General features: G+C 40.8%; 1 protein-coding gene across 1 annotated transcript in view; it reads left to right on the forward strand.

Moving 5' to 3' along the window:
- Nav2 (neuron navigator 2) overlaps positions 1-27,161 on the forward strand; it is a 387,125-nt gene that overhangs the window by 140,182 nt on the left and 219,782 nt on the right. Inside the window, exons 4-6 of the mRNA XM_013019543.1 lie at positions 10,278-10,350; positions 20,737-21,001; positions 26,955-27,023. Coding sequence (XP_012874997.1) covers positions 10,278-10,350; positions 20,737-21,001; positions 26,955-27,023 — 407 coding nt within the window. The remainder of the gene's footprint in view (positions 1-10,277; positions 10,351-20,736; positions 21,002-26,954; positions 27,024-27,161) is intronic.

Consider the following 27,161-nt stretch of genomic DNA (forward strand, 5'->3'; position numbering starts at 1 on the left):
AAAGGAGGAGGATGCAATGCTTGGTAAGAAATGTACGCATTATCCTGCCCATGTAATTGTAACCCCTCTGTACAGTATGTTCACAAATAAAATTAAATTAAATTAAAAAAATTAGCTTGACTGAGTACTTGCACAGGATGTAAATAGTAACAGAGATTAGCATTATATGGCAAGTTAAAATTGTCATTTTTTTTCACAGTTGCTTGGGTATCTGGTATCTGATAGCCCCTGAAAGCTCAAAGATATCCTGTAATAGAGACTTTATTTATCTAGTTTGTTCTTCTCTTTCATGAATTTTGACTATGTGATTCTGGTTATGGCAGTAAGCAAGGTCAAGAGTTATTTTAATTACTAATAATACTTTAATTGCTCTCATAATTTCTGATATTTAGAATTTGGAACTACTGTAGTTTCTATTGTAGTTTATTATTATAAGATACTTTGTTAATTACTTGCAAAAATCCCCCAAATTATGAGTTATGATTACTAATGGTCTGTGATTCAAGCACAACTCTTTAGACATACCTACAGACAGCTAAAAAATAGATTGTGCTATTGTGCCTGGAATATATTAGTGACTCATTAATTGCTAGCAGAATTTTATATTGAAGTGGAAGCAGAGTGATGTGTTTTCAATTAGATTTCTCACAGACATTAACAACATAGGGTGCTAAAAAAGAAGCAGAAAATAACAGGGCAGACTAGGATGTCTTCATTCTAGTGACCAAATCTAGCACTTGGCCTTCCTCCATAGATTATTGCACATCATATTCCTTTATACATATTTATTTTATGGGGATATTTACATGCTCTAGGGATCCTTCCAAGACTAGGATTTGCTGCACTTTGGAGACATATACTCTTGAAGCTCAAGGTATACTATCTTAATTTTGCATTTATGTTCTGCCCTGTAGTGTAGTACAGGTTGAAGCATATAAATATGCAAATATAAAAAAAGAATATCAACTTTCTTGGAAGAGCATAATGAACAGGTTTGTGTAAGTTATTTTTTAATACATTTGTGACTATGCTTAATGAAGTGATTACTTCAGGTCAGATCCTGCCCCAGGACACAAGCTGCCCCTTCAAGAAAGGGCCACACTGTCTTGTCTCCTGTGTTTTCTGTTTCTGGAGCAGGACATGGAAGAGAGAAGATGCCCAGTCATTATTTTTTCAAGGAATGAGTAAGATTGCCATCAGGTTTCTTCCTGGATGAGATTCTCCAGTGTGTGTTTGGGGAAAATTTAAGTTCTGGATTTCTTGTTATTGTTTTGAGTCCAACTTTATTTCTTCTCCATGGGCAAAGCCAAAGTTTCCTGTAGAAGACTATAAAGCCTTAAAATAATAGCCTTTATATACTGGGTTGGCTTTCTATTGCTATAACAAAGAGTTGAAAATCCGTGTACAAAGAGAACAAGTTTATTTTGGCTCATGGCTTTGGAAGTTTTAGTCCATGATCAATTTACCCCATTGCTTTTATAGCTGTGGGAGGCAGAACATTGTGATGGGAGCATATGATAAACTCAAATGTTCATTTGATGAAGATCAGGAGGCAAATGATAAAGAAAAGGAGACAAGGTTCTTCTCTCCCATTCAAGGGCCTTTCCCCAGTGACCTGAAGACCTCTCACTAAGCTCTACTACTTTCTACTACTTTCTAGTTGTGCTAACACAGACCTTTGGAGGACATTCCAGATCCAAACTATAACATATATACTTTGTGTAGTGATTACCATAATAAACCCATCTAACATATCCATCATCACCCCTGTTATGCCTTTGATCTTCAAAATTTGTGCATCTTATATCGAAAGTTTGTATCCTTTGACCAATATCCTCTTATCCTCTACCCTCTATTCCCCCATAACTCTAGACCTCTGTTGTGTCCTCTAAATATTTCTCTCTAGCCTTACTCATTTTCTCTTTTGTGTTTGTGTCTAGCTTCTAACTTGGAGTCCTTGACTTTGACAATGCTAGGGAGTTTAGGCATGTTATTCTAAAGTTGTAATAGGAGAAATAGAATACAGAGGAGAATGCTAACAACACAAGAAGGCACCTACTGAGGTTTTCTAACAACACCCATTCTTGGTGAAGCTGGTTTCCATCTCTGGAAGGGAACAGAGCCTGGCAACAGAGTTTACAAGGAAGCTTCCAGACTAAGGACTGACTGCTAGTATATTAGCTATACTTCCCCTCTCAGTCTTTTCTTTCTTTCAAGAGAAAAATTGAGAGGTCAGAAAATAATAGGAAAATAAAATGTTCTAGGCAGTTGGAAACAAAGTGGAAAAAGATACTCACTGGAGGAATTTGAGATGCTTGTTTTTAATTTTTTCTCTTCTAGAAAGATTTTTTTATATCCATATGGACTTACCCATTTGCTATAACATCAGAGAGACTCCCATAAAGTTTTTAAGGAATTCTTGACAGCATCTTGGAAGGCTAAAGTTATAAATATTATAAATGGTATAGTCGATAATGTTGCCAAATGAAAGGAAGGAGCTGGGTAAGCCAATAAAGCAGGAAGGGAAACAGACTGGTATTGAGAGTTTTAAGACGTACCCAGCCCCAGCCTCAATTCTCAGAGCCCTTGCTGGCTTTCTGAAAGTTTTGATGGCCTGAATCTTCAGAGCTGGCACACAGAACCTGGAGCTCTTCATGTTAGTGGACAGAATTGGCCTTTTTAATAAAATAAAAAGAGTAACAAATTATGTTTTTATTTTTTGACAGATAATTGTGTATCTTTGTGGGATTCAGTGTGATGATACTTCAGTACATTTACACATTGTGTGTGAACTTGAAATATTTAGCCTATCCATCATCTCAAACAGTTATCATTCTTAGTAATGAAAACATCCCAAATCCATATTTGGCTCTATTGTGAATTTTACAATCCAATATTGTTAATTATATTTATCCTTCTGTGTAGCAGAACTTCAGAAACATATTCCTCATATCTAGCCATGGTGTGGCTCTCCTCACTTCTCTTCATAGTTGGTTTGATACATCAGCGAAGCCAGCTGAGTGGCTGATAAAAGCATGGATCCTGACGCTTCCAAGTATTACCCTACCTAGGAAAACTTAAATATATTCCCTCATTCAAAGGTCCTTTCTACAAGTAAAACACTAGGGTCAGAGCCCTATGAGGTCTGCTGTATGGGGTTGAGCTTCTCCAGGACCATTATGACCCCCAAGTATTATGATTGTACTGATGGTGCTAAACCCCAGCATAGAGGTAAGTAGACAAAGACCAAAAAGAAGCTAGACAAATCAGGGCATTAGATCATGATCCTTCGGAAAGTAGAGGAAACAGCACTGGTGAGACAGATGTTCGCTTGGGAGAGCATTTCCCCAAAGTACAGGCTTGCTTTTATATGTTTCTCTTTTTAAATTTTATTTCTAGAAAAAAATAAATGAGGAAAAGCCTGTCCTTTTAGATATGAAACAGATATCCTGACTACATTTGGCCACAGATGTTGATGTACACTTCCTGTCCTCTTCTTTAGTCCCTAAGTATCACTGGAGCCCACCTCATTCCTCTCTATATTATATTGGACATATAGACTCTATAAAGGTCAAAAGTTATACATATTTTATTCACTACTGGATACCCAGTGCCCACACATTGCCTAATACCCAGTAGGTTTTTGGTACATGAAAGTAAAGGAGCTAGGCATGATGGAATACCTGAAATACTAGCACTCTGCAGGCTGAAGCAGAAGGATCATGAGTTCAATGTCATTCTGGGATACAACTGGAATTTGAGACTCATTCAGAACAAACAAAAGAAAAGCTCACTTTCAAAACCCCAAACAAAACAAAAACAACCACAACTAATAACAACTTATGAGTGAATGAACAGATAAATGAATGGATGATGATTTGTTTACAGTAAATAGAAACATCAGATATGAGGCTCACATGTACTTGCATGTGGTAAAGGCTCCACATACTAAAGGTGTACTGTGCTCTGTGCTGTGCTATGCTGTGCTGTGCTGTGTTTGTGTGTGTGTGTGGGCCAGTACTAGAGCTTGAACTCAGGGCCTGGGTGCTGTCCCTTAGCTTTTTCACTCAAGGCTGGTTCTCTACCACTTGAGTCATAGCTCATCTTTTGGCCTGTTGGTGGTAGTTAGTTGGAGATGAGAATCTCACAGAATTTTCTTCCGAGCTTCAGATCTCAGCCTTGTGAGTAGCTAAAATGACAGGTGTAAGCCACCAGCTGCTTGGCTGCATTGTGCTTTTATTTTATTTCATTTTGGCAAGTCCTGGGGCTTGAACTCAGCGTCTAGCCACTGCCCCTGAGCTTTTTTGCTCAAGACCAGTGCTCTACCACTTTGAGCTATAGCTCCACTTCCACTTTTCTGGTGGCTAATTGGAGATGAGAGTCTCATGGACATTCCTGCCCAGATTGTCATTGAACTGCTATCCTCAGATCTCAGCCTCCTGAGTAGGTACAGCACCTAGCTTTATTAATGCTGTTAGAATCGGCAGAGTGTATATCAGCCTTACTAGCTTTAGCTATGCTTTGGGCATTTTGATTGAAAAAAAAAGCTGTAATAATGCTGGACTTTGAAGCAACAACTATGTGACCTTCCTTCCAGGGTAGAGATTATACTTCAAGCAGTATGTTAATAAACATTTTACCCCTCAAGCCCAATTTACTTGAGATGCCTAGAGTACCATCTTTTCCTGGGCTGCAATAGCTCCCGTAGAGATGGTCTTCGTTTGCATTAATCATTTTCATGTGCTTTGCACTGAGCTACACTGGTATTCAAGAAAAATGCTGCCATGACAACTGCCACAACAGATGGTATTTGATCAGTCTCTAAGCTACCAAGGAGATATACAACAGTTCTTCCGAGGTTTGCATATTTTACGTTATCATGGGGCCCAGGCCAGCCTTAATCATGATTGAAATGTGAAGTTTTCCATTTGTTTCTTCTCTCTTACTCTCTCCAGTTGTGTGACATTTGTTTGGATTCTACTTGTTCTCTGGCTGTCCTGGGTAGGGCTGGACTTGTGGATGGAAAAGACCAAGGCTGTAACATACACAGCCCATGGAAGTTGCCCCACAAACCTAAAATCTAGAGACTGTGAAAACCTGTTCACCTCTATATATCACCTTGACAATAAAAAATTAAAACAAAGCAAAACAAAAAACATCCTGAGAATGAGATATCTAGCTAACACAAGGAAAAAGAAGTACATAGGTAGAGGTCATGTTTGCTTCTAAAACAAAGAGAATTGGAGGCAGATACATCTCTTTCTTGATCTTTCCCTTTTTCCTGCCTCCCTCCACTTAGTGTTCTTCTGCTCCCAGTGTCTCCAGGTCACATGATGGCCCCTGGCTTCTCCCCCCAGCTAATGCTGGAGGACTCCAACAACTTGATCCCAGAGCACTTGAGTTGATTCTATGGCAACAATTACTATAGTTTCTCACCCAGTTCCTGCTTCCCTTCAGCAGCACTGGAATGTCAGACTTTGCACAGATTTTTTTTTTCCCAGCTAATTTTGGAAAGTAGTTTATATTGGCCACTATGTGTTAATGAACCTCTTTGGCTGTATTTACATATTTTTCTTGTTAAGAGTCTTTTCCCTTGCTCTGCCTCCCAGTTTTAACAGGATCCTCATCTCACACTGGATGTCTGGATCACACATGAGCCACGAGCCTCCTTAGAGATGGTATGAGGACATTTTTGCTCTGTAATGAGCACTGGGGTGCTACTGCTCAGTTCATGTCACTCTTGAGGTGGGATAGGGCCTCTCAGTTTCAACAATACCTGAAGATAGATTGTTTACCTGTACTGTATTTGGAGGAATACTATAAGGTGAATTATAATCACAAGAGGGCCTGGATCAAAGAACCCGTCTCCCCTTCTGATCTCATTCCAAATGAAGCAGGAGGTTGGAATCCAGATCTGACCCTTTTCTGCTCCCCAGACTCACTTCTTCCTGGGGTGCAGATGAAAAGAGTGCGGATCTCGGCCGCCTTGTCAGGAACGATTTTTAACCTTAATGGAACATTATTAAAGAGTGGGTTTCAGACTCAAGGAATGTTGTTTTGAACTCCTTCTGTGAACAGAGTTTATAGTAGAGGGGAAAAATTCAGGGTGCTTGATGGGCTTATGAATGATCTTTTAAATAATGACCAAGTTTTTATTTCTAGTTTTAACATTTTCTGGAAGTGCAATCTGTATTTCATCTTCTTTTAGTTGACAGTGTTCTTTATGCCCCCAGGCATCTTGTCCCCTTAAAAACAAAACATCCTAATAGTTTACTTGTTTATGTGTCCCAATTCTTCCTGAAAACAATAGGAATTAGGGTGAATGTGGAATGTCTCTGGACTCTGAAAAGGAGGATTGTGTATAGGCCCCTGTCACTATGACACAAAGGTTGATCACCTGGGTCCATCCTTAGCTAGGCCATTGACCTGATAATTTCATTCAAAAGTCTAATCTGAGCCAGACACAAAATATATCTATAATACCAGGTACATGGGAAGTGGAGGTTAGGAGGACTGCCAGGCCAGGCCAGGTAAAAACATAAAATTCTATCTGAGAAGTAGCAGAAAGGGCTAGGAGTATGGCTCCAGTGGTAGGATCATATGCCTAACCAGGTACAAAGCCCAGAATTCAAACACCAGTACCACTAAAAAAATTTTTTTATTAAAAAATCGTATTTTACTTCATTTTCTCCAACATATAACACTTGCTGAAACCAGTACCATCAAAAGAATGGAGCCTAGTGACCTGATTCAAAGCAGACAGCCACACAGTTAAGTTGATTGAAGTGCATACAAGAATCATCCAAGTGGAGCTTTCACATGCTCTGTCCACATTTTGGACTGGATAATTCTTCTCTACAAAGAGCATACTTGTGTGAAATGTTTAGCATCATCTAACATCCACCTCTAGCCAGTAGTACCAACCTCTTGACCTCATTGGAACAGGTCAAAATGTTGCCACCACAGCCAAGCTGTTCCTTCTCCTATCCAGCAGAAAAAAATGTTAAGCAAAACCATGATAGAACTTAAGAAAGTAAAAGAAGGCATCTATGAGGCAGCCTATATATAATTATCTACCATTTTAAAATAGAATTTAACATAAAATAAGCTCCAAAAGTTGGCTGAATTGAAATGCATTAAGGCTAGACTTGCACGAAGACACTACTATGTATGGTAGGTAATGCTGTGTTTTGTTATGAATGATCTTTTAAATAATGACCAAGTTTTTATTTCTAGTTTTAACATTTTTCTGGAAGTGCAATCTGTATTTCATCTTCTTTTAGTTGACAGTGTTCTTTATGCCCCCAGGCATCTTGTGTGAACTGTGGTGAACAAATACGTTTTATTTTTCTTGGAAGGAAAGAGTTCTATATAAATGCACTATTATAGTTGAACGTTGCTTCTCTTTAATATGTTGGAGGCACTCTTCCTTCTCCCTTTCCTGGTGCTAGGGATCAAACCCAAGGTGTGGTGCATGATAGGTCAGGGCTGTGCATGAGTTATATTCCTAACTCTTTTTCTTCACTGTCACACTGCTACACTGTTGAAAAAAAAGTTACCTACCTATAACAACTCATCCACATGATACTCTCGAGGATAAATATGAATGTGCCATTAAAAAATATTTGCATTAACAGAGATTCAGATATAGTTAGGTTTTCCTTTTTCTCTTTTTCCATGAGAACATAATTGCCTAAGTTGATATTATTAGTGCTATGCAAGATATTAAAAGAGTAGGATACGATTCTAGGAGGAGAGGAGTGGAAAATGAATTTCATAATTTTATCATAATCATGATACCTTCAGCCAGGTGCAACGATGCATATTGGCAGTCCCATCTACTCAAGAGGCTGAAGCAGAATAATAGCTTGAGCTCAGGAGTTTGAGACTGGCCTGGGCAACATAGTGAGAGCTCATATAAAATTTAAAAAGTAACTAAGTTTATGTAATTGTATTCCTATGGATGCAGCCATCTCCTTTGAGTGTTTGGGGGTATATTTTTCACTGTGTACAAACAGTAGAAACTAGACCTCATGGTAAATATTATCTCATAGTTATCATTTTCACTTAAAAAGCAGAGTTTATAATAGGGTAAAATAATTGAGAGAATTTTTATTGCACTTCCAAGTAGAAGCATGTTGCTCCAAAACATAGTCCACAAGGTACTTGCAAACAATCCCTCCCCTTTTCCTTTCCTCTCTCTTTTCCTCCTTCTTTCCCTTCATCCTTCCCTTCAAGATGACAGTACTTTGAATAAGTTGAATAAGTTTGAATTACTATCAGTAATTCTGGGGGTGGACAGAAGAAAGGAGAGATTAAAAGCAATTTTACCAGGCATGGTAGCTTTTGCCTCTAATACCAGCTACTTGGGAGCTGAGATCAGGAGGATCATGGTTTGAATACAACTGAGCAAAAAGTTAGATTCTCCTATCTCTACAAATAAGCTGGGATGGTGGTACATACCAATGGTCTTGGCTATGTGATAGGCATCCCTAAGGAGAATTTGGTCTGAGGCTGGTCCCAATCAAAAAATCAAGATCCCACCTAAAAAAGTAATTAATTCAAAAACGGGTAGAGACATGGTTCAAGTGGTAGAGTATCTGCTTAGTAAGTGCAAAGCCCCAATTTCAAACCTCAATGCAATTGGAAAAAGAAAAGAAAATAGAAAAGGCAATCTCACTTTCCTTCCAACTGTATAAGGAATGATTTCCTGGGATGGTAGCAGCCATAACTTATAGTATCAGCATTTGCTCAGTTTGCAAGAAATTGCATTCACTTAGTATTCTTGGGGTGAGAAAAATGTCTGGCAGATGAGACCCTGCAAGGGGAGCTAAATGTTTAGAAGAAGCTGGAGATTGGTGCCAAAAGTGCAAGAATAGAGAAACTTGCAGCACAGGACTGAGTAGATTGCCTGTTAGTTCAGCATAGTTTCACTCAGGTACCCTGTAGCCTAATTAAATGCATTTGGAAACTGTAGACTCTAGGGTAGAGAAAGAAGATGCTAGACATCAGTGAGTGAGTGGACATGAACTTCAGAAAGACTCCTTTGAAGCCAGACTACTCAAATCAGAGCTTTTTATGTGTAGATGCTTCACAGTCTGTGATTATGACTAATGTCAATTAAAATGTAGATAGATGCCTCACAGTTTCTGTTGGCATGAGGAATGCCAAGGAACTTCTTGGTGATGGGTAATGTGTATGCTATGAAAGATATTTATTAGTTCAAAATAAACTCCATGGTTTACATACTGATTTGAAGCCGGGTGCCACCAGTAGCTTACATCTGTAATCCTAGCTCCTCAGGAGGCTGAGATCTGAGGATTGCATTTTAAAGCAAACTCAATCAGGAAAGTTTAATTAATCAATGAACCACCAAAAAGCCAGAAGTAGAGCTGTGGCTCAAGTGGTAGAGCTCTAGAATAAAAATGTTGATGGAGCCTGAGTAATCTTGTGGGGTAGGCTAACTATGGAGGGGAGGGGAGATCTTCTATTATGAGATAAAAGTTAAAATTTTTCAGATTGCTCTGCCAAATTAAAAAGCAAGTTCTTTTTACTTATAATCCCAGTTAATCAAACAAAAACATTTTCTTTTAAATCAGAAACTAATTAGTCCTGACAACTGAAGTCAAATAGGAACTTTAGGAATGACCTGTGTTTTTGTGAGAGCTGCACATTGGTTTGCCCTTGGCCTTGGCATCAGCTCTAGCAAACATGCAAAGCTTCCCAGACTCTGGTTGTGGGTCCCTTCTTATCCAAAGAATACAAAGGACAGAAAGATTCAGAGGTCACACTTCTCCCTGGTCATCTGCAATGCCTGACATCCCGAGAATTTTGTGAGTAAATACTGCCCACATTCCTGCTGAAACTCCCATTCACCATTTGTACATTGACTTTTTGCTTCTTTGGTGGTTGGAAATTTCTTCCAGCTGCTGGTAGGTGGGCGGGTCTATTTGTCTCCACCTCCATTTTTCTGGCAACTACTCAAGTTTTCAGGATTGCACTGGTAACATTGATCAAGATGAAAGCTCTCGTTCCACCCTGGTTATTTTTGGCAGCTGTGAGCAATCCAAGGCCTGGACTTTTGGCACTAAGTGACTGGGATATTAGGTAACCTTTTCCTGTGAAAGAACAGACAAAGGAGAGTCCTACCCTGCATCCATCCATCCAACCATAGTTACTTTTATGGTACTTGGTTTGCTCCTGGACCCTAATAAGAGGTGGCTCTGGAGAAGGCTGAATATTCATTAAACATATGTTGTTGTGTTTTTCCTCTATAGATTGAAAACATAGATGCCTGCTTGAATTTCCTGGCTGCTAAAGGAATAAACATCCAGGGACTGTCTGCAGAAGGTAAGTCAGAGAGCACTTGTTATGGAGTTGTATCTTCAATAGCAACATCCACCTATTAATGACATTACCACTATCAAGACTAGGGGTGCTGGTGGGCTCTTCTGGTTTTGATTTCCTTCAGACAGTTCAATGCTTGCCTAGACTTGAGAATGTCAATCTTATGACAACCCAAAGAAAGTACTTGTAAAGAATGTAGCCACTATACCATTCCCATCTGCAAGACACTGAGGGTGTGATAAGGGGAAGCTACTCCAATTGGAGAAGGACCTGCTTAAATAAAGCTGGTTTGATTCATGTGCCTCTGCTGCTTATCAAGTTAGGCTATCTCTCTCTGTGGGAAAGAGAATATCAACCACAAAACATACTTCAACTATACAGTTCCCAGGGGAAAATGCTTAATCCTTATCTCTTGTATTAAAGAGGCCACCCTTTAAAATCATGAGAGTTAGAGGAATGGCTCAATTTCCAGTTTTAGTAAGCTTGAGGCTCTGAGATCATATCCCAGTATCTAAAAAAAAAAAAAAAAAAAACAGGTTTCTAGGTGCTGGTGGCTCATGCTCCTAATTTTTAGCTACTCAGGAGGCTAAAATCTGGAGGAGGCACTTTGAAACCAGCCTAGACTGAAAAGTCCATGAGACTCCATCTCCAAAATAATGAGCAAAAAGTAAAACTGGAGGCATGGCTAAAATGGTAAAGTGTCAGCCTTAAGCAAGCAAGCCAAGTGATTGTGAGGCGCTGAGTTCAAATCCAAATTCTCAAAAAAATAAAAAAGCTACGAGATTTATTAATGCAATACTGTGCTTTTACATCTTGGTAAGTTTTTAATTAACTTAAATTTGGTGACTAATTAGCACAGTAATATTTGCTGGTGTTTTGCTGTTAAGTTAAGGTATTGATTGGTTTGGAGCTGCCTGGTCAGAATTCTCATTCTCCTCAGGCAACACTTCAACTTGGAATCTTTCCCTCTCTCTCCTGTTAGTAAACACCAGCAGCTGCCAGCCCAGAAGCTACCATAGGCCCGGCATCCTCCCAAACTCATTAGGCTGCACCTGCCTCCAGTTTTCCCAGAACAGGTAGAGCAACTAGGGCTTCAGATGATAGTTTTCCATAGTAAAGGTGCTTCTGGAAGAGATGCATGGGAGCATGGACCCTAGTAGTCAGGGTGGGGCAGAGGGAAGCAATGCAGAAAATAACAGCCAGATGGAGCTGGTAAGTTCTCAAACATAAGGACTTCTATGTGGGGACTGTTTCTTGCCTTTGCCATGTGGAAATTTGTGGGTTTTTTTTTTTCTTCTGGCTATATTGTATTTCTGTGCTGTAGTCTCTTTCAGTATTGGGAGTGGGTAGAATAAGTTGCTAATGTTAAAGCCTGCTGAACATAGCATATCTTTGAATGGAACTGTTGAAATTTTCCTTTTGTAAGCCTTGATGGACTAGACCTGTCTCTGGGCAGGCACAAGTGCACTGCTTCCAGAAGGCTCAAAAGCAGCTTTAGTCAGCCCTTATCCCATCTCTTAATTGAAGGATCTTTGACGGATTTTATATCCTGCAGTTGTGGCTCTTCCTCCATAAAGAATGAGAATTACTTGAGCCTCTGGGGTCAGAACACCCTTATATTCCCATTCAGAGGAACACACATTTCCTACTGGTGGAAAATTCTAATGCTGACCAGCAGGCTGCAGGAGATGCTCTTCCTACCTTCTGAGAGATTGGATCTAATGTGCATGCCTATCCCTGTCCCCCAGTAGAGTACCAGCAACAAGACTCTCAGGACAAGCAGACTCTGCAGACCTGCTTTGTCCTCCAGGTTTTGAGGAGACCACTGGACGCTCACCATCTACCCATTGTCCTGCCTTCTGGCTTGTTATTCCCCCATCTGATCCATCCCCTCTCTCCCCTAAGGCACATGCAACAAATATTTCTTAAATGAATAAAAACACCTATACTCTTAAGGACTTAATCCATATTGGCTCTAGTTCTCACATCTAAAGGTGGAGTTTATAACACCCCCTGTTTACAGATGAAGAAACTTTGGCCTAAAAAATTCTGAGTGAAATCCCTGAGACATGTCACTATAGTGGCAAAGCCAAGAGTAGACTAAGGTCTGTGTGGTTTCAGAGTTTTTGTTCATGGTATCTTATGGGAGAGCATATGAATAATAAGTTAGGCATGCTATAAACAGATAAAAGGAATCAGCTTTAGAATGCCTTCTAATCTGTAATGTTAGGAGACATGTCCCTCTTGGATGTTCTTCATGCAAAGGAATGCCCAACCCTCTACTCCTTGTTGACCTCACAGCATTGAAGAATGCACTGGCAGTGTATTGAGGTATCAGTCTGGGATATATCTATGAAGAGGCTTGTGGTACTTCAATAACTACCTCAGTGTATTATGTTGTGTCTCATCTTTCCTGATGGGTGAAAACTCACCAATACCTAAGCAAGAATCCATAACCTTTCAGTCACATTCAGTTACTGGGACACTTTGATGACTCAATCTTACACAATTTTTTTTGGTTGGTCATGGGGCTTGAACTCTGGGCCTCGGCACTGTCCCTCAGCTCTTTAACTCAAGGCTAGCATTCTACCACTTGAGCCACAGCTCCACTTCCAGCTTTTTCTGCTTATATGGTGCTAAGGAATCGAACCCAGGGCCTCATGCATGTGAGGCAAGCATTCTTCCACTGAACCACCTTCCCAGCCCAGTCTTACACATTTTTAAGCATTCATTGCAAACAACTCAAATGTCTTTTCCTCCATGCAAGTGCTTTAGAAAGTTGGAGGAGAAGGAATGGTTGACTTTCCTCTCTTTTCTTGCTTCTTGTGCCACAGTCTGTAGGACTAGGACAGCAGAGTTGGCAGAGTTCTACTGCTGGCAAAATGGCTGTCCTCCTCTTGGTAGCCATAACTGCTACTGTCCAGGTATCAGGTGCCATCCTGCTGACTAGGAACTTGTCTTGTGCTGTATTCAGGCCTATTGTAAGGCCTTTGTGATTGCCTTTTGTGAGATTTAGCTAGCACTATCACCTTAGTCCCTGGAATCCTCTCACACTGAACCAACAGGAAGTTATAATGCATGGACAGGGCTCTTGTCACCTGGCAGAACCCCTCCACCATTCAGGATCTCTCCAGTTCTTGCTCCTTACTCATGTGGCCCAGAAGCAGATCAACCAAGTTTCTGCTAAGCAGATTTGTACCTCAGGACTGGAATGCCAGTCATCCCCACTTAGAGTGATTCTTTCAGAGCTTTTATTCCCTTGTCTTCCCCCTTCATGTCAATCTGGTGAGAAGAGGAAATGTCCTATCTCCATAATTATCAAGCATTGCCTTCTTACAATGACATTCTGTCATTAGACCTTACATAATAAGATCAATAGGATCAATCATATTATGTGTTATTGATTTCTTTGGGAATGAAAGGAGCAATGACAATGGTATTTGGTCGTGAGTCTGATTCTTAACTACTGTATTCTCTGGGAAGGTAACTGGCCCCATTTCTTCTCAACTCCTTGTATTTACAAAGATTAAAGTCTTTGAAGACATTTATCCTCAAATTGATCGGTAGTCATTCAATGTCCTATAAAATTACAGAATAGAAACCATTTCTTGAGCTCTACCACATCAGTCACTGAGCACTTGTATTATTTCCCCTACCCCTAGCAACATGAGATCAATATTGGTATTATCCCCACCATACAGAGGAAAACAAGATCCCGACAGGCTAAATCACACGTGGGAAGAGGGAGGCCCCCAAGGTTGGCAGTCGCTATGCAGGTCTATCAGTTAATTCAAAGGCTTGATGTTTTCTTTAGTAGGTTAGTAACGTCTGCCTGTTTCAAGCCACCTGCATATCTTCAGAAAAACATTATAGTGTTTTAAATAAATAAGCATAGTTTTAATGCTTTTTTTTGTTTCCTTTTGAAGATGATTGAGTGCCCCAAGGCTTCTCAGATGAAAACATACTAGCAGTCGGAAAGCCCCATAGACATCTCCACCCTTACCCAGTGACTTAAAGCTGGTTTTGGAAGGGAGGTGTATGCACCTGTCCTGTAGCACTGCAGCAGCACAGGCCTGCCCTGACCTGCCTGTTAGACAGTCACAGAGGGCCTTTGTTCTAGTCTTAGACAGCGGCTGCCTGGGGGCAGAGGCCACAGTGAATGAGCCTTGTGGAAGTGCTGCTGGACTACCGCCTCCTCTGCTCTTGAAGCTCCAGCCATCTCTTTGCACTTAGAGCCTTGCCCAAGTCTTGTGAGCTTAGGTCTCCCTGCCCTGGGGTGATGTTCATGATCTGCTCCTCCTAACCTTTCCTCACTCACACTCCACCTGTCACAACCATCTGTCAGCCTGCCCCTGGGAAAAGGATGGCATTTTTCCCTGACCATTTTGAAAGCACCTGGGCCTTGTGCCATCTGGACCTGAGTCCATCATCCTTCAGAAATACAGGTTGGGGTAGGGTATATTCTACTGAGTACAACAAACATTTGCTGGACACGCACTATACGTTAGGCATAGTGCTAGGTACCGCAGTCTATTGATAGTCATGGCAGTCAGACAAGACTGCCTTGAGTCTAATTAATATAAAAACGTATTTGTGAGAAGCATAGATTTTTGTCATAACAACAACTAAAAAGCAGATCAGTTCCCCCTGAGGTAGCTAGGGGGCTTTTTCCCAGAGTGACAATGCTTTCCAGGTTTTCAGGGTGAATAATCATCTACCAGGCAGAAAGTGTAGGTCAAGGGAAGTCTAAACAGAAGATGAGGAATAGGAGGTAGGACCATGGGCTAGCTCTTTATCAGCCTAGCAGAATGGAAAAATGTGAACAGGAAGATCTTTCAGGGTGACTCTGGGAAAGAGTATATGCTTTTGAAGTAAAACGATGGCCAGAAACCTAGACACTGAGCTTGTTCCAACTTTAATTATGAGCCAGAAATCTGAGGGTCTCTCTAGACCTCTAGGGTGAAGGCAGAGGTGGAAGTTTGTCTCCTTTACTCCTATCACCTGAGTGTAGCATTGAGCGAACCATTCTCTACAGGGGATCCCATTGGTTCTGCTCCCACACTCTCATCCCACCTCTGCTGGGGGTGGGGGAAGGGAGGCAGAGGGGTAGTAACATTGGCAGGCTTGGCCACAGGGAGTCTCAGGAGTGGGCCAGAAGGTTGAGTAGCACATGTCAGCCAGCCCATCTGTACAAACATTGACCCAGAATCCATGATCTTCCATTGGTGTGTCAGGCCTTATGCAATCAGGGCTGAAGGGAATTGGCTAAGAGTTCTGCTACTGTGCAGTTTGCAACACCTACCTTGGTTCCAAATTCCTTTTACCTCATACAGCATGTTCCTTTGCATTAGATTATTCTAGTACATGTATCTTTGTCGACTAAAGAGACCTCTTTTAGAAATGTTCAACTAAAATAACTCTTATTTTACATATCAGTCATGCCATGATTTACCTATTGCATTATGAAGATTATTAGCAGCCAATGGGGACAAAGAAATCAGTCAGAAGCCGGGCGCTGGTGGCTCACGCCTGTAATCCTAGCTACTCAGGAGGCTGAGATCTGAGGATCGCCATTCAAAGCCAGCCCGGGCAGGAGAGAACATGAGACTCCTATCTCCAATAAACCACCAGAAAACCAGAAGTGGCACTGTAGCTCAAGTGGTAGAGCACTTGCCTTGAGCTAAAGAGCTGAAGGACAGCGCCCAGGCCCAGAGTTCAAGCCCCACGGCCGACCAAAAAAAAAAAAAAAAGAAATCAGTCAGAAATGAACTTCTGCATTCAGGTAATACTGCCTTCTAATATCTAATGCAGCTGGAATATAGCCTGGGCAATTTACACTTCAGTTTACATGAGGGCAGCCCCAAGAGCAGGGTTCCATTGTTTTGTTAGCTAGTGTCCTTGGACCAGTCAGTTCTTTCTCTAGGTGTGCTTTCCTCCCTTTATGTAGAAGTTAAGAAGGTGAGGCTAGTTGATCGGATGCAAATGACTCCCTGTTTCTAAAGCCTTAGAAAATGTTTCCACGGGGGAAACATTCTTGTGGGATTTTGTTTTTAGACTTCCTCTGTGGAGCTGGCTCTTCAGGCCTCATTGGCACATAGACAAATACCAGTTGGGAATGTGGGAAGAACACAAAGTCTAGCTATTTTGAATACTGTCTGTTATGGACCACCCATGGTATAGGTTATGTGGCTTTCAGATATCCACCAGTTTTGAGTTTGTAATATGAAAGCAAAATTAAACAGTCCATATGGTTATAAATTTGGAAATGGCTAGGTAAAATATGTCCATATAGTGAGCTACTACTTGCCAATAAAGGCAATATAAGAAATGAGGGCTCAGCCGGGCGCCAGTGGCTCGTGCCTGTAATCCTAGCTACTCAAGAGGCTGAGATCTGAGGATCATGATTTGAAGCCAGCCCAAGCAGAAAAGCCCTGTGAGACTCTTATCTCCAACTAACCACTAGAAACTAGAGGTAGTGCTGTGACTCAAATGGTAGAGTGCTAGCTTTGAGCACAAAGAGGCTTAGAGACAGAACCTAGGCCCTGAGTTCAAGCCCCACAACTGACAAAAAATAAAAAGTTAAATAAAGAAACGAGGGCTCTTAACAAAGTCAAATCTTTAAAACATTAAGTAAAAGAAGCAAGATATAAAAGACTACAGAATCCCTCTGTACAGTATCTTTACAATAAAAATATATATTTAAAAAGAGTACAGATTATATGGTTCTACTTACATAAAATGTCCAGAAGCCAGGTGCTGGTGGTTCACACCTATAATAACTACTCAAAAGAGTGAGATCTAAGGATCATGGCTCAAAGCTAGCCTGGGCAGAGACTCTTATCTCCAATTAACCACAAGAAAACCAGAAGTGGCACTGTGACTCAAAGTGGTAGAACACCAGCCTTAAGCAGAAGAGCTCAGGGACAGTGTCCAGGCCCCTAGTAAAGTCCCATAACTGACACACACACAAAGTCCAGAAAAGGAAAATCTATAGAAACAGAAAGCAAATTACTGGTTCCTTGAGAGTAAGTTTGTGAATTGATTACAATTGAGCATGAGCAATCTTTTGGGTGTTATAGAACTATTCTAAAATTAAAGTTTATTAGATTTGCTAAGAAGCTTTGAATTTTACACTTAATTTTATAGATTATACATTTATCATAATACAATAAAGCTATTTTTAAAACCAGAAACTATGTCACCATTGAATTTTTATAGATCTCTCATGACTGATTTTCTTCTGAACCCTAGTATCTGTGGCCTAGAGGGAAAATGTGAAGAATAGACCTATTTCTTGAGCTTCCTTTGGGTGCAAAGCTCTGAACAGGAACTAAGGAGGCTACAGGTAGAGAGAGACCATATTTTCTGAGCCAAAGTTGGATGCACAGAATCAGTGTCTTAGATACTTGGCACTCATTTTCCTTATTTAGTCTTTACTTGTCATAGAAGGCCCATAGGAAGCTCAAAGAGGTTTAATCTTGATAAAACTCAAAGCCTATAAATGATAGACTGTAGAGATTCAATCTCAAGCTCCAAACCTCAATGAACTTTATAGTAAAAATGCTGCCTCCTAAGGAAAAGTATTTTTGTTGGAGGAACACTATGCCTTTTGACAGTTAAAAGTGCTTTAGGGGACAAAGGAAGAAACTCTTGTGATTTGATGACTATAGTAGCTAGAGGATGTGACAAGACTGACTCTGGCTGTCTACACTGGAGTTGGCTTGTATTTTATGGAGATGCTGACTTGCATATCCCTACTATTTTCAGTGAACAAACTATGAGACTCTGGATTTGCTGAAGTAAGTTCCTCCTCCTTCTTTTTCTTGTGTGTTTGTAAAAAACTGTGTTATAGAATGCTTGACACACCAAAAGAAAAAAGAATATACACCCACCAGCTAGCTGGTTTAACAACAAAAAAAAAGTTATCTGGTCTGCTTTTTAATTCACTACATATGATGGATATACTAGTAAGCCAAGTCACCCAGCATTAGGAAAGCAAACTTCATGCTGCACAAAAACTGGATTCAAATCCCAGCTTGCCTCAGAGTTTATTACCTTGGAATTGAGATAAAGCCTTTTTGAACCTGTTTGCTCTTAAGTAACAGAGAGATGGCAATACTCACTGCTCAGGTGATTAGGATTGAAGGGGCCCATGCATGTGACAACCATAGCCTGATACAAACTAATTAGTAGTAGCCCTTGTTATTATAAACTTTATGATAACTAAAAGGCTGTAAATAAATCTTAAATGGATTGTTTGTATAATCATGACTAGCCCCATGTCTCCATATGTCCTCCAATCAATTCATGGTTAAGAGACAATTGTCTGTTTTCCCAAGTTCCTTCAAAGGTGCTAATCTCAAGGTCAGCTTTTGACTGGCTCATCTTGATTCTGTCCCTTTCTCCTGTCACTGTCCACCTACTTTCATCTTGTTGCCTCAGTTTTCCCATGAATAAAGTAAGTAGACAGCTAAATCATCCCTCCCTGCCTCACATACACCTGAAAGGTTTATGTATTAATATGGACATTTGGAAACAAGGCCACATGTATATGCTGCATCTTTGGTTTCCTTGGGATGGAGAAGGAGCTTAAGAGTTAGAACTGAATTCCCTAAAGAAGCTAGGGGAATGCCCACCTCCATGGGGCTTTCTCTATTCCCTGCATTGAATAGAGTAGTTCATAAGCAGTAGCTGGGTACCCTTATTTGGCTGGGTCAGTTCAGGCTTACTCTTGTCATCCTGGCATAATTTAAACCACTAATATCTCTTACTCTAAAGATCTCATGGCTTGCATGATAAATTAGAAGTTTGCACCATAAAAGCCATCATTTGTAGGGTATGAAACTGAGCTATATAGCAATCTAATTTGGGAGTCTGGAACTGTGGTCTTCATGAAATAACCAAGTGCAGTGAAGAATGTGACTGTTTACAGAGCACTTTTACACATGTGCTCCCATATGATCTGTAAAACAGCCTTGTGTTATAGTGCAGACTGTTAGTGTTACCATTTTCCTGAAGCCCAGAGAGATTAAGTGATTTACCCCAAGTTATACATCTAGAGAATGGTAGAATACAGATTAGAATGCATGGTTTAGGTTTTCTAAATATATATCAGCAATATACTCAGCAATCAGAAACTGTTCTGTTTGTTACCAAAGTATGGAGTGAAGGATAGATTCCAGAAGTGGATGTTGACTGCCCCAGCAGGAAATAATGTGTTTCTGTCTAATATGCAAATCACATCGTACCATGGTCCTGATGCAAAGAAGAGGGCTTATTCTGAAAGAACTCTATTCATACCTTCCTCACTCAGGAGGAAGTCCTCCTTTCTTCTTGAACTGGCTTTGCTAGTTGCGGGGTTCAGCTAGAGGTATGCACTCCCCACCAGGAGAAACTGCCTCTTCCCTGAAGCAAGTCTCTGGAACCTTCCTTGGCCCCATGTCCCATTAACCTCTTTGCCAGTTCAAAAGAAGAAATCCATCCTGAAGTGGCAGCAGAGCAGATGGGACTGATTGTTTCCCCTCTGGTATCATCCTCTTCTGTTCCTCATGCTTAGTGGCTCTGTAGTTCACCCTCAGGGCCAGTTCAGATTCTGGTTATGGCATCTGGTGTTAAAAGTGCTGTATAAAAAGAGGAATTGCCTAAGAAGCAACCCCTTGAGATCTATAACTTCTGCTTTCAAATAAATATTTCATTTGTCTCCACAACTCTTAATATATGCCTTGAGGCAAGGGCATTTCCACATCTGAAAAGTACTGTCTCGCACTTAAAAAATTCTTCCCACTATACTAATTTAGTTTAGGGGATGTTTCGCATGAGGTCTTTCTGGAAGCAAGTTATTACAGCCTATCCATCCTTACACCTATCCCAAATTTTAATTCTTTATTCAATGGATAAGGGAGACCTCTATTTGAAGGATGATGCTTGGATAAAGCTGAGCAAGGGATTGGAATGGGATGGCAGCCACTTGGCACACTCAGTGTAGCTTGAGGCTTAGAACATGGACTTGGCTGAGCTAACAAGACCTGTGCGTCTCCCCTAGTGCCAAAGAGCACCTTATCCAGGGCCAACTGCCCTGCCTGAGGACAAGCAGAGTCTTGCTAGGGACGCTTGCTTTTTCAGTGGTGTCCTTACTGAGAATTTCCTCTTGGTACTTGCCAGCTATCCAGTCATAACTTGCCTGGTATATCCACTCTAATCCCAGTGGGGAGAATAAGCTAATTTCTTTGCGGTTTAGGTCTGATTTTAATTGACTGTGATACCAATTAAGTGTTCAGGAAGTCTGTCATGTCCTAAAGGAATTAAACTCATGTGAGGGCTGAGGCAGCCTAGTGAATAGGAGGAAAAAGAAAAGGCTTGGCTGACCAGAATCTCTTTATTTTCTTGCAGAAATCAGGAATGGAAACCTCAAGGCCATTCTAGGCCTCTTCTTCAGCCTCTCTCGATACAAGCAGCAGCAGCAGCAGCCACAGCCCCCGAAGCAGAACATCTCATCCCCTCTGCCGCCGGCTGGGTCTCAGGTGGCTGGGGTGCCCTCTCAGTGCCAGACTGGCACAATTCAGCAACAGGTGCCAGCCACTCCCCAAGCCCCGTGCCAGCCCCACCAGCCAGCGCCACATCAGCAGGCAAAAACACAAGCTGAAATGCAGTCCAGGTGGGGCTCCTTGTCAACCTGTATTTCTGATTTTCAGGTGTCCTTTTCCACCCTGTCTACATGATAGCTTCTACTTACTTATAGTTTCCAGTCAAACTTCTTCGATGCCGAGAGCTCTAGGTAGTTAGTGTAGAATGAACGTAACCTGGAAATGGGTGCAGGAGGCCTCCTTCTGTGTCTGTCAGAGATGTATATTTTTATAAGTCAGAATTGACAGCTGTCAAAGCCAATTAGCTACTCTGGCCTATACGAATACATACTCATGTAATAAGCAGCCCCTAAAATAGACTTTAGGCCCCTTTTGTGTGTTCAGAGTTAGATGTAAAACTCATGTTACTTAATGGAGGCAAACTCTCTCTTCTAACAGATGCCTCTGCCTTACCAGAAGAGAAGTAGACTCAGCATGAGAGAAAGGTGATAGGTATTAGTTAAGGAGTCAGCTAGGTTGTTTTAGAGTAACAATGGCCACCATGGGGGAACATGGCTGTTGAACTTAGATGGTGGGAATCATATTGCATTGAAATTAGTTGGGAAAAGTTCCACCACCCTGCTTTGCAAGATTAGGGCCTAGACTTGGCAGCTATTCCCAGAAGGATTGATGCTTCTCACTGGATTTCAACACAGAATGATGCTTAGTCAGAATGTCTCTATAGTTACCATCTCCTAGCCTACTATAGAAACGCGTACATTCCTAAACTATGTGCAAAAAATTTAAGTGACTTCTACCAGTTGAACACATGACATCTTACAAGTCATTTGCTTTAATGGCAGATATTTTTTTTAAAAGAGTAGAAAATTAGGAACTAGAAAGTTTTTGACTCATGGTAAACTTCTGTAGAAAAGTGCATAATAATTGTTTTTATTTTAATTATCAGTCTTAAGCTATAAAACCTAAATGTCACTGATCTAATTGATTGCTTGATTTCATCCAGTGTGTGCTGAAAAAATAATCCCTTTTCATTCATTGCCACAAACCACCAGAACTAGTCATCCCAAAGCTTCTTGCAAATCTTGATACTGTTTATCAATTATTGTACTTAGCAAAGTCCAAAGCTATTTTACAGGTAGTTACAACATTTTTCCCCCACAAGAAGTATAATTTCTCAGGTGTGATAGTGTTAAAGTAGCAGTAATGGATATAATGTAAAACAGGCCTCCCAATTGATTGTCTAGTTATTTTCAATTCATATTATAGAAATTTGTAGAATTTGAATATTTGATCTAGCACTGAGGGGGAAAAAAACAGCTAAGCAGCCCTCAGACATGGTGTTCTTTTTGCCTGGAGGCCTCCATGCATGGAAGCTATTCCTTGGTCAGAATTTCCCTGCTGACGTTAAATTTATTTTTCTTTCTTTTCCTTGCTTTTTTTCTTTTCTTTTCTTTTCTTTCCCTCCCTCCCTCCCTCCCTTCCTTCCTTCCTTCCTTCCTTCCTTCCTTCCTTCCTTCCTTCCTTCCTCTCTCCCTCTTTCTTTCTCTCTCTCCCCCTCTTTCTTTTTCTCTCTCCCTCTCTCTCTCCCTCTCTCTCTCTCTTTCTTTCTCTCTCTCTTTCTTTCTCCCTTCCTTCCTTCCTTCCTTCCTTCCTTTCTTTCTTTCTTTCTTGTCAGTTATGGGGCTTGAACTCTGGGCCTGGGCACTGTCCCTGAGCTCTTCAGCTCAAGGCTAGTGCTCTACCACTTGAGTCACGGCACCACTTCTGGTTTTCTGATTGGTTTATTGGAGATAAGGGTCTCATGGACTTTTCCTTCCCAGGCTGGCTTTGAACAGCGATCCTCAAATCTCAGCCTCCTGAGTAGCCGGTGTGAGCCACTGGCGCCCAGCCCTTAATTATCTGAATAATCATTTACTACATTGCATTCTACAGAATGCTTACTCCCTGGGATGTCTGCTTGGGTTATATTATAGGGAAAGGTTCTTGTAGAGAGAGGGGTGAATATGAGAGATTATGTATTTTTGTAACTCTTGTTTCAGGTCTGCTCCAATCCTTGAAAGTGCTAATTAATATAAATTTGTTTAATTAATGTAAATCCTTCTGCATCCCAGGCACAGTGCTAAGTGATGATTAAGATGACCAAAGTATCTGATTTCAGCATGCATGCTTTTGGTAAGACTGAGAAATAAGCAAATAGAAAGGGCTAAATGCCAGATACAGGTGGCTCACGCTTGAGGTCCTACTGCTTAGGAGGCTGAGATCTGGAGCATTCTGGTTCAAAGCTAGCCAGGACAGATAAGTGTGAGACTGTCTACAAAATAACCAGCAAAAATCCAGGCTGGAAATGTGGCTCAAGTGGTAGAGTGCCAGCTGAGCAAGTGGCCAAGCAAGCAAGAAACCCTGAGTTCAAACCATAGAAATGGTGAGGGGAAAGAGTGAGATGAGAGAGAGAAGGAGAGAGAACAGAGAGAGAAAAAACAGAGATGAGTGCCATAATAAGAAGATGGAGGGGCTGGGAAGGTGGCTCAGTGGTAGAGCGCTTGCCTTGCATGCCAGAGGCCCTGGGTTCAATTCCTCAGCACCACATAAGCAAAAAGAAAAAAGCCGGAAGTGGCGCTGTGGCTCAAGTGGTAGAGCGCTAGCCTTGAGCTGAAGAGCTGAGGGACAGTGCCCAGGCCCAGAGTTCAGGCCCCATATGACCGGACCCAAAAAAAAAAAAGAAGAAGATGGAATTCAGAGGTACTGGGCCACTGTTCTTGGTTGAGTTGAAAGGAAGCTTTCTCTCAGGATATGACACATAAGTGGAGAAACATGAAAATAAATAATAATGCAAAACTCAATCATAGGATACAGCAGAGGGGGGAGCTGATACAGAGGCCCCGTGATAAGAGAGCACTTGACATGTTGAAAAGTAAAAGCAGGGAGAAGTGAAAACATAGCTTAGATGCAAAAGGGTTGCTATTGTGGCCATGGAATATAGCCAGGTGTTATGGAGGCACTGAGGCCACATCACAGAGTGATGTCTAAAGAGCAAACAGAGTTTAGACTCTATTCCAGCGATACCAGCAAGCCATGGGAGGACCTAATGTAGAAGACAAGTGACTTTCTTAAAAAAATCACCTTTGTACAGGTGCCGGTGGCTCAGGCATACAATTCTAGTTACTCAGGTGGCTGACATCTGAAGGATCTCAGTTCAGAACCAGCCCTAGCAGCCAAGTCCATGAGATTCTTATCTTCAATTAACCACCACCAGAAATATTAAAAAGGAGGAAGTAGAGCTGTAGCTCAAGCAGTAGAGTGCTAGCTTTGAGCAAAAAGGCTCCAGGGTAAGTGCTCAGGCTCCAGGACCAGCACAAGGAAAACAAAATCACCTTTGCTTCTCTTTGAGTTCTTTGAATAAAGGATGAAAGGAAGGACTCCAGTGCAGATCATGGATAGTTGGGACCAGGACAGTAAAAGCAGAGTTGGAGATGGACATAGGCAAGATACTTTGTAGTTTGAGGCCTGCAAATAGATTCACTCTCTAGAATGAGAAAAAGAGGAACCCATATAACACCTAGATTTCTAGCTTAAGCAATTAAGCAAATGTTGGTTTTATTTATTAAGAAGGGGAAGCCCGAAAGAGGAACAGATGTGTAATCACAGATGTGATAGAAATATTAGCATTCTACAAACTAGCTACAATACTTTTCATATTTCATAAAGCATCTCACTGTCCAGTGTTCCAAGGAACATGTGTTGAGAAACACTGGCTATGTCACTGAGCTGTTTCCATATCAGGTGTTTGTCATCTTAAAAGAACCAGATGTTTCCATCAGAATATCCATCTCTCAATAAGAAAAAAACTCCTACTCTTAATAAATGTTCTACATAAAAAACAGCCATGTAACTCAAGCCAAGGTTTTCCATCCTTTTATCCCAAGTAGAGTAGTCTCTGACATCATGACTTTAACACCCTACAAAGTGATGGAAGGAACTGGAATTTGGAGTAAGTTTAACTCTCCAGGCTCAGTTACTTCTGCAGATGGGTGGTTGAATCTATTGTTTTCTAATAGTTTCTAATTTTTCTTTCAAAAACTAATCTTGTTCTTGAGGACTAGAGATATAATATCCCACTCAAGCTGTAAATTTAAGACTGGCTCTGTTCCACTATGTTTCTAGCCCCAAAGTCTATTTCTGATAACCAAAACCCCAACAGTAATGGCATGGAGCCTTTGACCATTAATATCAGAATCCAGGTTGTTTTTGTTCTCTGCTATAACTCTGCCAGATGCAAATGAACCAAAATATTATTTTCAGATCATATGGGTTCAATATTTCTTTTCATAGCAAACATCAAAACTGACAACTTTCCCTGAAGTCTGCTAATAATAGGAGTTGTGAAAAAGAAATTAGGGACAAAAGAAATCAGGTATTAAGAAATGTACTCATTATCTTGCCCATGTAATTGTAACCCCTTTGTATGGTATTTTCACACTAAAAAAGAAAGAAAAAAAAGAAAAAGAAAAAAGAAATCAGGTACATTGGTATGAACATATAAACAACCCCTCTAAGACAACTAAGGAGATTAATTCTGCCTCTTCACTTTAGGTCTTCTCACAATTTACATGGTGGCACAATTTACATGATTTTATTCCATGAAATTCTTAACCAGTCTAGGTCTAAAAGAGAAGCATTGTCTCTCTTTGTCTACCTTGCACATTTTAGTATAGAAAAAACTCAGAAAGTTGTGCTTTTTTTCATTTAGTTCTCATCTCTTTACTTCCCAAGAATAATGAAACCAGCATTGTGTTTCTTCAGATCTTTTTATGAACATGGTACAAGAACAATGGACACAGGAAAGATAACTATTTCTGGATGGGATGTGGCTCAGTGGTAGAGTACTTAGCATATGTGAGGCCCAGCACTACACACACACACACACACGCACACACACACACACACACACACACACACACACACACGAGTGTGTGTGTGTGAGAAATGTTTTTTACAAGACAGCATATCTTGTTCTTTTGTTTGGTCCAAATAAACATTTTTAATCTGTTCCAATATATGGTCATGAAAGAAAAAAACGCCCAGAATTTTCAATAGACTTTATTACTTATTTTTTGTTTTGGTGGGTCATGGGGCTTGAACGCTGGACCTGGCTGCTGTCCCTCAGCTCTTCAGCTCAAGGCTAGTGCTCTACCACTTGAGCCACAGCGCCACTTCCAGCTTTTTCTGCTTATATGGTGCTGAGGAATCGAACCCAGGGCCTCATGCATGTGAGGCAATCACTCTACCACTGAGCCATCTTCCCAGCCCTTATTAATTAATTTTGATGACACTTAGGTCTGAACTCAGGGCCTCATGCTTGCTAGATAAGTACTCTATCATGTGAGGCATGCCCCACACACTTTTCTTCTGTAGCTTACTTTTCAGATAGAGTCTCATGCTTTTGTTTTCACTGGCCTCATATCAGGATCCTCCCGCACCCTCCTTCCACCTGTGATCACACGTGTGAACAACATGCCCCATCTCTCAATGGACTTCAAGTGGTTATTTCTATAGCATCAGGAGGAACAAATTCCCAAGACTAGGAATACATTGCAAATATCTATGTCCTTGCTTAGAATTAGCCTTATCACTTTTAGCACCCTGGTAGAACAAATCTATGAAATGGAAACACTATATCTAATACTTTAGACAGATAGGAAATACAACTCTATGTCTTAAACATCTCAGTACTTAAAAAAAAAAGTTCTATGCTGGCTAGAGGCACAAAAGATATTTAGTGTTTAAGGAGGAGAGGGGATTAAAATTCTTAGGTAATTTAGATTGCAGTTTCTTTTCATTGTAAATATATGAACTAGTAAGGTAAACCTAGAAAGAAATATACATCTAGAAGGGAAAAGTGAACAGAGGGAAATACCAGGAACATTTGCTCGCCATGACATTTGCTCTTATTACATATTTGTGTGTCTAATATATCTTCTCTCTCCTCACTCATCTGTTCCACTTTTTTTCTTTCCCATCATGCAGTGCGTCATCCAAGGATTCATCTCAAAGCAAAATCATCCGATTCACTCTGGGTCAGAAAAAGATCTCTAGGTTAGAGTTTCTCTGTGTCCCGCAAAGCATGGTTTAAACCCAACCCATTGCCCCTGTGTTCCTCTGCTCTGGCTGTTTCCTTTTGATTCCTCTCCTCATTCCATGTTTGCAGTTTCTAAAAAACAAACATGCTTTGGC

This window comes from Dipodomys ordii, unplaced genomic scaffold (genome assembly GCF_000151885.1).
Source record: "Dipodomys ordii isolate 6190 unplaced genomic scaffold, Dord_2.0 Scaffold46, whole genome shotgun sequence".
In the NCBI taxonomy this organism is placed as follows: domain Eukaryota; kingdom Metazoa; phylum Chordata; class Mammalia; order Rodentia; family Heteromyidae; genus Dipodomys; species Dipodomys ordii.